The 11,926-nt window shown below is 53.4% G+C and overlaps 1 protein-coding gene across 1 annotated transcript; it reads left to right on the forward strand.

The window, feature by feature from the left end:
* Positions 1-6,332, forward strand: DRC5 (dynein regulatory complex subunit 5; the record flags this gene model as incomplete). The annotated part of the gene is made up of 4 exons (XM_082305996.1): positions 1-181; positions 2,120-2,688; positions 3,778-4,227; positions 6,156-6,332. 4 exons carry the CDS (start codon positions 1-3, stop codon positions 6,330-6,332), a joined length of 1,377 nt encoding a protein of 458 aa, XP_082162122.1.
* Between the last annotated feature and the right edge of the window lie 5,594 nt (positions 6,333-11,926).

Raw genomic sequence — 11,926 nt, forward strand, 5'->3', positions numbered from 1 at the left:
ATGCAGCAGCCAGCGGCTGGTGACAGGAGCACAGCCATTCCCTCGCTGTATCCATCCCAGGCCAGCCTCGCTGCTGACTTGTACCATACGCACCGCGTCATTGAGGACCCCGAGTGGTCCCTCGCCACTGTCCCCCACCTCACTGAGCTCTGCCTCCAGCACATCATTCACAATTTCGAAAGTAAGTCAGTGGGAGCAGGATTCCCCTGGGACACATGGAGAGAGAGCGTCAGTCCCAGGGAGCAGAGGGTCAGCGAGGCAGGCAGATGCATCTGAAAGGCTGAGTGTGGTACCCAGTCCAGCCAAAGGAACAGATGGGGAGAAATATCCCCTCAGGCCGCCAGTTAAACAAACTGTTTAGTTGCTAAGTATGTACTTGTACACTCCAGGGCTGGCTGTAGTCCTCCAAGCTGCTGTCCAGGATGTGACTCTGCCCTAACCTTGTCCTATCGTTTCTTCTGCCTTCTGGACTCACTTACCTCAACCGTGGCCAGGGCTGTGGAGTTGCTGTTTCCTTCTCTTGATTCATGCACGTGTTACGGTAGCATTCGAGGATGGAGCCCCGTTGTGCTGAGTGCTGTACAAAGAGATGGAGAATTGCTCCCCACTTGGAGGAGCTACCGTCTCAGAATACATATTGTGTTCACAGTCTCAGGCCTTCTCCATGGCTTTTGGTGGTGATGTGACAAGTTATATCCTCAGGCAGGGAATGTGCTTTTGAAGCAGGTAGTCTGATGAAACATAGCAAAACAGAAAAAGCATGTCTCATCTGGCAAATGACTTGGAGGGGGAAAGGAAGGGCCTACCTGTCTTTTTGGCTGAGTCAGTGAAGTGGCAGCAAAGACCAAAGATAGGTCTAAGGCTATGTCCACACTGGGACTGTAAGACAGTACAGAGGAGCTCAGTGCTGCCTTACGCCAGGAGCTGATGGTACGTGGGGGTCTGAGCTGGGACACCCTTGCAGTCCTATCAGACTGGTCAGTCAGTCCAATGCCAGATGGACTGGACCTACGTTGTGTGCACATAAAAGCAGTGTGCTCAGTGTCTTGGGGACCCTCATGCCATTACCTCAGTTGCGCGGCTGCATCTTGCCTGCTGCTGTGGCCTGAGTGAGCCCAAGCGAAGCTGGCCCCGTTCTGCCCATACATGTCCCACCTCTGCCGGTGTCGTGGGACTTTGCAGCGAAGGTCACTGCAGTGCCAGCTGTAGGAGACTGCAGAATAGACTCCAGGGAGGGGCTGTGGTAAAACTCTGGGTGTCCTTAGGAAGGAAATGCTGCAGAGACAGAGGAAATACAAAGCTAACCCCACTTTGTGTCTCGAAATCTGATTTCCCATGTGCAGATAGGCCTCTCCACTGATGATTTCTGTTACTGAACAGTACTGTGTACAAGGCACCAAGCATTCATGGTGTGAGTACGCATGGCTTTTCTCTGGCATTTCCTACCGCTAAAAACTTCCACCAGACAGAAGCCAGCTGAGGCTTAGGGCGAGCATCGGGAAAGAGACTGAGGGGACAAAGCTCCTGGGAAAAGAGAACTTTTAGTTAAACAAGGTGGACCTAAAGGCTAAGAGAGTGTCTCAGTGGAAAGGAACAGGAATCAATTTGGGGTAAGACAGACATCTGAGTTTTAAGATAAAAAGGGATGAGGACTTGTACAAAGAGCACACAGACAGTTGTTCTCAAATATCGTCCTTCAATATGCTTAGAAACCAAAGGGAGAAAGTTCAGCAAATGACAAGCCAAGCTCTCCCATCGCTGTAAGGCTGAATTAGCTCTCTTGGGAGCAGAAGTCCTGCTCTGAATATAAACTGCGTTCAAACTAAATTTAAACTGGGAGCTAAGTTTCTGATGCAGTTCCCAAATATTATGGGAGTAAACCCAATTACGCTGATGTTTTATTGTAAAAGTTAGAAATCCTACACAGAAATGTAGGAGATGAATCCTACACATTTTCTGCCAGCTTAGCTCCCCGCACCAGCCGCTGGCGACTGAGAAGAGAGCCAGTATCAGCAGAGGGGAGGGCGTGGGCACACAGCTGGGGGTCCGGGCAGAACCGTAGTGCCAGCCATGGTTCCTGCAGCCCAGACCAACCTCTCCTTCTCTTCATCCCCTCCAGAGAACCCTATTTTGGACCGTCTTCTGCCTGAGCACCAAAGGAAGGTGCTGGACAGGCTCTCCACTGGCCTTCCGCTCGCTGTGACTGCCAACCTAATAAGCGATGAGGAGTACTGGAAGAGGTGCTGCACTGAGCGCTGGCCAGTGTGTGACATCTCCAACTATGGAGACAGCTGGAAACGGATGTTCTTTGAACGTCACCTGGAGAACATCCTGAAATGTTTCATCCCTAACACCACAGACCCCAACCAGGTCCTAGAGCTCATCCCGCTCTGCAAAGACTATGTGCGGAAACTGGAGGTTGATCAGTTCCTGCCACCAGTGCAGGTGGATCAAAAGGAGGAGAGGGATGACCTCTCTGATACAGGGAGTGATTTTGGATTCGGCGAGGTATCCATGAATCACTACAACCTGGGAGTCCTCATTACTGCTCTCCCTCACCTTGAAGAGCTTCATCTCACTTATGGCGTGAAGGACTGTGGCATGAACTTCGAGTGGAACCTCTTTAACTTCACCCGCCAGGACTGCCGCAACCTGGCTGTCGCCGTGAAGATGTGCCACAACTTGAAAGTAACATATCCCAAACTGAACCTTCCTTCCTCAGCTAGATCTTCAAATTGCCCGGGGATAGAAACCCCGGGACCAGTTTTGCTTGTTGGCAGCACCCTTCCTTTTGCAAGCTGCAGTCTGGCAGAGTGCAGAGATGTTAACTCGCTGGCCTAATGCTGAGTATCTTGTTCAGCATATGTCCTTGTTAGAACAGGTTGTCAGAGGATCAGTGAGAAAAATACTTGCTCCCACAAAACATGTTCCCTATAGCGCAAGAGAAAGCAATGCTCCTGTTTTAACTCCTCACATAGTTCTGGGAGGGAGGAGAAGCCCAGAGAGAGTTTTTCATAAGGAGTTTTTGGTAGTTATCCTCAGTAAATACATGTCAACATGCCCCAGAGGAGCAGAGACCCCCAAGAAGAGCATGGGGAAGTACTCACATTTGCCTTAGAGTGATGAGGGGTGTTCCTTCTGGGCACTAACACCATCTTCAGCTCTCTGGCAACTGCACTGCAGATACTCAGCCCCTCCAAAACCTCAGCAGGCATTGCTATCCAGAGCGCAGCCAGAGCGAACTGGCTGAACGCTCTCCCCATAGATTGGCGTGCTTTGGGAAATATTTGTCTGCTTGGCTTCCAGAAGAGAAATTACCTCTCCTGTGGCTATTAAGGTGCCCTGGCCACGCAGGATATCATTGCCCTTCACAGAGAGCACTGTGGTCTCCACCAGTGCACATGCTCATTCAGTGTTCAACTGTGATCTGGGGTGAGTCCTGCTGTTGCTCTCTGCAAACATTTGGGCAGTTTTATCTCAGTTTAATTTAGACCCCTGTGTCAGAGATCCTGTGGAGTCAGAGGAAAGGAAGAGGCACTTCCAGGAGATGAACCATTTCTCCCTAGAACGGGTGTGGGACATCAGTGGCGTGCCCTGCCTGCTGGAAGTGTCTGCCCACTATAAAAGCGACTACTTGAGCCTACTGGCTGAAGGTGTCTGAAGTGAAGGGAGATGAATCCTGTCTGGTGGACCATAGGCTTAACTCCCTTGAGGTCTTGTACAAAGCTCAATCTGAAGCTCTGGCTGTTTTAGTGTCCCTGTCCTTTATCCCTACAGGTTTTCAAGCTGACGCGAAGCAAAGTGGATGATGACAAGACCAGGCTGCTGGTCCGTAACTTGCTGGATCACCCCTGCTTGGTGGAGCTGAACTTGTCCCACAATCTCATCAGGGACAAGGGGGCACAAGCCATCAGCAAGTTGATCAACCGCAGCAGATTAAAAACCCTCAATTTGTGTAACAACCAGATTCATCACCTGGGGGCTCAGGCTCTTGCTGGAGCCCTGGCTGAGAACTCCACCCTGACCTCCCTCAATCTGCGCCTCAACTGCGTGGAGGACAAAGGTGGGGAGGCGATCGGCCATGCCCTGCTGACCAACACCACCCTGAAGTTCATCCACCTGGGAAGTAATAACCTGTCAGAGCCAACCGCTATGCTTTTCTCCCAGGTCCTGGCTCAGAACACCACCCTGACGAGTATCAACTTCTCATGCAACCACCTGGGGCCGGTAAGAGAAACCCCTTCTCCCTGCAGTTTGTGAGCCTACGCAGTGGCCTTGCAAAGCAGATGCTGAGCCTGCCCTGCCTCGAAGCCACAGAGGCAAATGCATCCCTCACTTTGCAATCTTGCTGCGATAACAATCAGTTGCGAGCAGGGAGGAGACTCTAGCAGACAGCAGGAAGGAGAAGGACATCTTCTGTGCACGCACATGCATTTATCTCACTCGTTACATCTAGCTCTGTTCACAGGGCTGAATCTGGCTTCCAGGCTTTGGGTTTTTGGGCAGAAAGGGATTTTCCCCCTAGGAAACTGAAAAACAGGGAGTATGTCTGGGAAAAATCACAGCCGCTTCACACACGTGGGAGTAGATAATAATGATAGGCGGCATGAGACGAGGGCCTTATGCATATTTTGGATCTGCTGTGCCATCTGTCACTCAGCAGCACACAGATAGTGCCTCCCTTCCCAGAATTGCTCCTGTCCGTCACACACTCAGAGGAGACTGCTAGAAAATTGGCTCAGTTGTTGAGCTCCTTTAACTCACCCCGCAGCTCTGGAGCGGTGCGGTTGGTCATAAGTGTCACGTCTGGGTGCTTGTAAGTGGCTCCTAAACCACAGACTTTTACATTTTCTAGGCAGAGGAGCATCCACAGATCTTAGTACATCCCTAAGAGCTGCAGTATGCAACATGCCCACAAACCAGACCGCTTCTCTTCTGCTGATTAAAAAGAGCTTTAGAAATCTGAAACTAGACAGCCAAATGCAATCATGCTGGCTTTTAAACTTTCTGCGCTGCCTCAATTTTTCTCACTGTCACAATAAAGAGACAGCAAGACCAGCTGTCCCTGCTGGCAGGAATATTGGCATCAATGTGTTTGACAATGGTTTTAAAAGGATTTGATGGCAGAAAACCTTTTGTGAGTTCTGAGTTTTATGATCCTGGACGTGGAAAACCATTTGAGTTTAATGATACAAGGGGGCAAAGGTTGGCAAGGATAGAAGGATTTTTGCTTAGTAAATAATAATCTCTGTGCTTGGCATCTTCCTTCTGATGAGCTCTCCTGTTACCCATTTGTGAAGCTCCACAGCAGCCCAACAAGTGAGCTGGTGGTATTACCTTTGGGGAAATGGGGGTCTTTGCTAGCGATGCATCAAATTCTGACCTCTCTACCCCATTAAAAAGAGACTCCTTCCCGGTCCTTTTTGCTCTGTCCTTTTTGGCAAAAGGTCTAAGAGGCAGGGTGCTGGGATGAGGGGACCGCCTGGATGGAGGAGATGGGGGCAGGAGGTGTATTTGGTACCTGAAAGAGAATAGCTGTGGGGGAAAAAAAGAGTCAAATTGTCACATCCCTAAAGACAGTGCTTCAGGTAAGGGAGGGAGATGCCCTGAAGTGAGTTGCCTCCTTAAGGTTATCTACATCGCATTTTCTGTCCCATACAGGCTGGACTTCAGTTGCATGGGATGTTCTCCCCAGGAAAGCCAGCCCAGCCAGGGAAATGGCATCCAGGCAGGAGACTGCCAGCACTGGGGCTCTCGCCAGCGCCGAGGCGCAGCGCACTAATGACACCGCCATTTGTCCCCAGCCAGCGGTGAGCTGGGGACCGGGGGACAGGGGAGAGCAGAGATTCCTCTCAGGTTATCATCGCCAGCTGTGCTATTAACCAGCCTGAGCTTGAGGACTCCTGACATGGTACCCAGAGGGAGTCATTAGCATGTGTCATATCACTGAGTGCTGCATAAGGTTACTCTCCTTCCCTGTGTACTTCTCCTGTGAGCAACATTTCGGGCTTGGGTGAAGGCCTTTGCCCCTTTTGGCACCATCTCATGGGGTCCTCATCGCCAGCAGCAGAAGTTGCCCTGGGGAGGAGGGAAAGGGAGCAATACGCTTCACTTTTGGATCTCTTCCTTTAACCCCACTTCTCACCCGTTTGCAGGATGGTGGGCAGCAGCTGCTTGACGGGCTGGCGGATAACAAGACTTTGACCGAGTTCGACCTCCGCCTGGCAGAGGTGGGCGACGAGACGGAGTACCTCATTCACCAAATTGTGTGGGCCAACCGGGAAGCGGCGAGACGGGGGTCTCTGCAGCACCCCCCCACCAAACTCCTCTGAAGAAAACGCTCATGAGAGCAATGAGTTTTGCAGGTGCCGTGTTGGAGATACTTTACTTCCGAAGCTTGTTTTTATTCGCGTTTCTAAGAAACACTCACCCTGCAGCCGCCACCGCAGCCTTTCCCAGATCCCCATCATCCAGCCTGTGTCTTAACACAAGACAGACATTAGACCTCATGGGACTGTAGTGGCATCACAGGAGCAATCTGCCTCTTGAGCCCTCTCTCCCACTGCACCCGAGACTAAATCCCACCTCCTGTGGTGTTTCTTACATGCTCCAGCAGCAAGCTTAGTTCAGGCAACTGGATGTTGTTCCACCTGTAAAGCAGCTAAGGTGAAGCCTCCACCATCTGCATGGTCTAGACCAGACCTAACCTTCAGGGCAGGCAGCTCTTTTAGGTTTTTTGCTGAGGAGGACGTGAGATGTGTAGGGGATAGAGGGAATGTTGTTTCTAGTTCCTTGGCAGCTTTTTCTGGCTATTGCTCAGCTCAAGGATTTATATGTTTTTATAGCAAAATCTGTCTGGAGTCTCAGATATGGGTGGTGAAAAGTAAAAAAAAAATAAATTCAAGAAATGATAGGTCTCTCCACCATGGTTTCCTGCTTTGGGTTGCTGTGCCTTTGATCAGCACTAGCCTGCTTTGCAAACAGGTGAATTCTTTACAAACAGATGCTTACCTTAACTAATAGTGCTCTTCTGTGCAAACCTGTCCAAAAAAAACCTGTGTTTCACATCACTTCAAGCTAGGGGGGTCCCTGCAGGACTGCTGGCCCACTCAGCCCACAGGGTTGAAAACAGAGCAGCTTCCTTGGGCTGGGAGGAAAACGGAGCAGCTTCCTTCTGCCCCCCGGGCTGTGGCCACCTGAGGACAGGACAGGGCACGTACCTGATTGCCTCGGTCCTTCAACCGCCCCACTCAGGAGAAGTCAGCAGGGAATTAAGCAAGCGGGCTGACCTCCATCCCCTCCCGCCCTCTGAGCGATGCAGGGGCTTCACATGTCTCCCAGCCCTGCCCGGCACCAGCGCTCACAGACCCACCACTGGCAGCCACCTCAGTGAATCATCTGAAACTTTTATTACACCGATTTGGTTTACAATCTTTGTACTTTGATATTTCCAACAAAAAAGGCAACATTGTGATATACTGGTTGTACATATAGAGAGAGACAGACAGAGCTAGATCATATTGACAGAGTTGAAAAGTAAAAACTGTTTCCCAGTGTTCACAAAAGAATTTGTTCGCCACGTACCCGCTTCTGCCTTGCTCTGCCTGACGGACAGAGACGCCCGCAGTGCCGCCGGCCCCCGGCCGACGGGACCTTTACCTGCACCGTGTCACGCCCTTATAGATCAGAAAGGATGGAGTGCGAGGCTGTCCCCGGCGGCGGCGGCCACGCGAGGGGTGCCGACAGGGCTCAGCCCCGAGCCCTCGCAGGTTGTGTAGCTCCCTTCCCAACTATTTACGGATGCTCCAGGGGCTACATCCACAAGAAAACTTAACCAGTGGCAGCAGCTGTGAAACCTCCCCACCCGGGCGTCTCCCACTACTTGCTTCCCATCCTCAAGACCGAGGTATTGAATAGATTTATTTCTTTTTATTTGCATTTACAAAATATTTCCACTGAATGACACACCTGAATGAGATGAGAACTCGTGTTCAGAAACAGCAGAAAAGACCCAGATCAGCATCAAGCTGATGAAGGAACAGCTCCAGCAGCAAGGGTGGGGTGGGGGCTTAATGGGGGTGGCCTGGTCCTGGGCAAGCCTGCCTGTAGCTCCAAGTACAGGGCTGCATCTGGTCAGCCAGTTGTGCAATGAAAGCTCATGCTGGGAGGGCAGCAATGAGATCCCTCAGACATGCTAGCAGACACGTGAGGAGGAATTGGCCGGCAGAGCCAGTGAGGAACAGGGATGGAAAAAAAAGGGCTTGGGAAAACGTATCATCACTAGAACAACTGTTGACTTGCTTTCCAGGATACTCACAGCTCCTCTTCCTGCAAATGGCCGAGACTGTTACCACCACCTGAGCACCCTCCAAACCCACTCCTGGGCTGCCACGCGCAGGAACACCTAGACAGGTAGCTGCTGCCTGGAGAACCCTTTGCCTTCCTTCCCATCAATCTCTTGGACAAAGAACAAAGCCCAAACCAAGCAGCCTGCACCACTTGCCAACACCCAAGATCAACAGTCCACTATCTGCCAGTTTGCAAGGGTTGAAACCATTTCAAACGCCATACACCTTGGTAAAAATGAAAGCCCTGACAGCAACAGCAGATTTGTCTGAGTGCAACCCTCCCATCGTTGGTGGGTCACTTGTCAGCTTCAGGTCTGGCTACCGTGGTGTGGGACTGCTTTGCAGAGCAGTAACTAGCAGGTCACTGTGCTGTGAAGGGGACGTGCCAGCGCGGGGCCAGTACAGACCCCTTGGCTCTCCCGTGAGATCCATCCCCAAGGAGTACTGCGGGGCTTTGAGGAGAGGCGTCAGCTGTGGGCCTCCATCTGGAGGAGGGAATGACCTCCGGTGCCTTGCCTGGGAGCTGGTCTTCCCTCCCGCCACCATCCATCGACGCAGCGTGAGCGGCACTCAGCAGCAGAGGGACTCCAGCCAAGCTGGGAGCATCCCCCCGCCCGTCGGTCTGTGCCAGAGAGATGGGGGGGGCCGGGAAGTAAAGGAGGGGGAATGACACAAGGGCTTGCACTGAGACTACACCAGTGAGTGCCCCATTGGGCCGGAGCAGGGTCGCCCGGCTGGCTCCCTCCCGCAGCAGATGGTGAGCCCTGCTTCCGCTGCTCTGAGCACAGCGCGTGCGGCGGCAGGAGCCGGTGGCCGGCTTCCCAAGCCTGGCGGCTTCTGCTCGCAGCAATGCAGGCATCGATTTGCAAGGTGTCACGCTGGCATATGTCGTAAACAGGACGGCAGGTTGATTTCGAGCACCGATTGGGGGTGGAGGAGCAGGCTGCCATGGGGATGGGCAGAGGCTGTGCATGGAAATGGTTGCTGCATTCAGCCTCCCTTTGCTCCCACAGAGCCAGATTTGTCCATGCTGAGCTTCTGTCCCTGCCTGCCGGGTACCTGCCGGCCATCTGCACAGCTGGCCAAGGTGCTGGTGGCTGGGGTTCAACAGCAGGGGGGAAAATGGGGGGGCCTGTGCGCTGCCCCCAGGACAGCACAGTAGAGCTGTCTCCGGACTGGGTGAGGGCTTGGGCTGGGGCAGGCTCGGAGCATTTCCAGGTCGCCCCTTATAGGCACAAACTATGAAACTGAATTGGGGAGTAAATAGCACGTTTGTAAAACACGGTGCCAAGCACTACTGGCCTGAAGCACGCAGGGTGCAGGCCATGGCCCTGCACCCCAGACAACTGATGCAAGCTCTCCTGATCGCCAGGGACCCACTGCTTTACCCTGTCAGCACCTACACCACGCGTGCCCTGTGTGCAGCAGCCTCCCTCCAAACACCCTCACCAGCTAGCCCTGGCCGGGCCCACGCACCGCCCTGCTGACAGGGCACTTCTGGCTAACCTAGACCCTCTCCTGCTTCTTCCCTTGGTCGCAGTGAAGAGGGATGAAGCCTGAGCTCATGCGGCTGGGAAGCTGGGGAGCAGTGCCGAGCCAAGCCCTGCATCAGCTTCCCTAGGCGGAGGGGACGGCTCAGAAATGAAGCGTTCCTCCTCCCTACAGGCTATGCCTGAAATAGCCGAGCCTGTCAGATCCCCGTCCCCGGCCGTGATGGATTAGCCTCTCCAAGGCACAAGGCAATTTATTCATTAGTGACATTTACACCTTGTGGCTGCATTAGCCATTGCGGTTTGGTGACACGTGCTCGAGCTGTCAGTGCTGGGCTTGGAGGCAACATCGCTGCTCTGACAACGCAGCGAGGCTCGGCCTGGGCACCTCAGCTTGGAAATACCTCCTGCCTGTCTCCTCGGCCAGAGCGGGCACAGCCTGCTTTGAAAGCCCGCTTTGTTCCCAGGCTTCTCCATCAAATGCCCCACTCCCTCTCTTTCCCACCCACCCTCCTGGCCTCACAGCACCACAGCTCCAGCACAGCAGCCTCCTGCCCTGTCTTGCCTCGTGTCTCCTGCAAAAACCACCGCATCTGTGAAGCCTTTTACAGCTGTTCTCGTACAGCCCCTCCTCTCCACATGTCCTGCTGAGCATTTACACACTATCCTGCCCTCCTCAGCTACCTCCGCCATCAGCTGCGCCTTGTTCAGCCCACAGCAAAGCTGCCCTCGGTCCCAGCGGAGAAGCACAGAGCCCGTGTTTGGAGACTCCTCCAGCAGACACGCTGCTTTCACCACGACACTGTCCCCTGGTCCCATACCACCACAAGAGCCGACCTGCCTCTCCTCCCCAGGGACAGCACTGGGGCGCTGGAGATCAGGACCACCAAAATGTCAAGGGCTTCTGTTTTCTAACTTTGGTCTGTCGAACTTACCCTGTCTACAAAGGCTCAGAGAAGTGCTGTGAAATTCTCTGGGAAAGCATAAAGTGATGCAAAAGTGAGGCCAGGATGTGCTGCAGTGCTCTGCAGGCTGTGCTGTCTCTCCGCCGAGCGAGGAGGAGGCACGCCAGGGCAGGGAGCGCTGCTGGAAGGCCGCGCACAGGCAAACCAGCAGGTTGTGGTGAGGTCTGGCCACCAGCGCGCCTGAGGTCATCGCGCGTCTGCTGGCGTTTCGCAGCCGGCCCACGGCGCCTAGCAGGGAGAGGACCGAAATGATGCGAACGCGCGGCCTCAGAGGAGTTCAGGGGAGGGGGGTGCTTCGGCTAGCTCAGGGGAATGACAGTTTGCACATTGGGTTTGGGGAGGGTGGGAAGAGCTGGAGAGTGTTGGTCAGGGAGCAGATCCAGCAGCTCTCCTGTTTCAGGCAGCCAGCAAGGGATTAGCTTGTTCTCAAACACAGCTTGCTCCATGCTTTTATCCCTGCTCCCTGCCACTCGCTGCAGCAAATGTGACACTTCACACCATCTCCTCACAAAAACCAGGTCAGGAGTTTCCTCTCAGGAGGAACAAGCAACGCTCCGTCACCTTGCAAAGCCCTCGCCGCGAGGACAGATGGACGACACCAGACCAAAGCCACAAACACACCAAGCCTCTGCAGGGCCGCGGCTCCCGGCCGTGCACACGAGCACGCAGAAGCACGCCCTGCCACGCACACACGCTCGGGCGGACGGCCAGGTCACACCTCCAGGGGCAGAGGGAGACTTTAAACTCCAGCCTCCATTCCTGGTCAGCCTACCCCACTGCGAAGCCCCAGGGCCACCATCCCAGTCTTCCTTGAGCATTTTTTTTCCACCAGCACTGCGCATTTCTAACAGAGCTGGCTGAAGTGGAGTGTTTAAACCCACCTCATGGTCAAAAATTTAATTTTTTAAGCAAGGAACAGCAACCTGAAACACTCCTCACAACTGCTAGGGGCTTTTAGTCTCGTTTCAGTTTGAAAAAGCCATTGGCATTTTCAAAGTGAAATCCTGTTATTTTGGGGTCTAGTTGCCACTGCTTTATTTCCAACCAGCTGAACAGTGCTGTGCACGCTGCTTCGTTAGATGCTCCGTTACTTTCGTTCCCCTCCGCTCGGCCCCCGGGGCCA

Source organism: Platalea leucorodia, assembly GCF_965183815.1.
Source record: "Platalea leucorodia genome assembly, chromosome: 3".
Lineage (NCBI taxonomy): Eukaryota > Metazoa > Chordata > Aves > Pelecaniformes > Threskiornithidae > Platalea > Platalea leucorodia.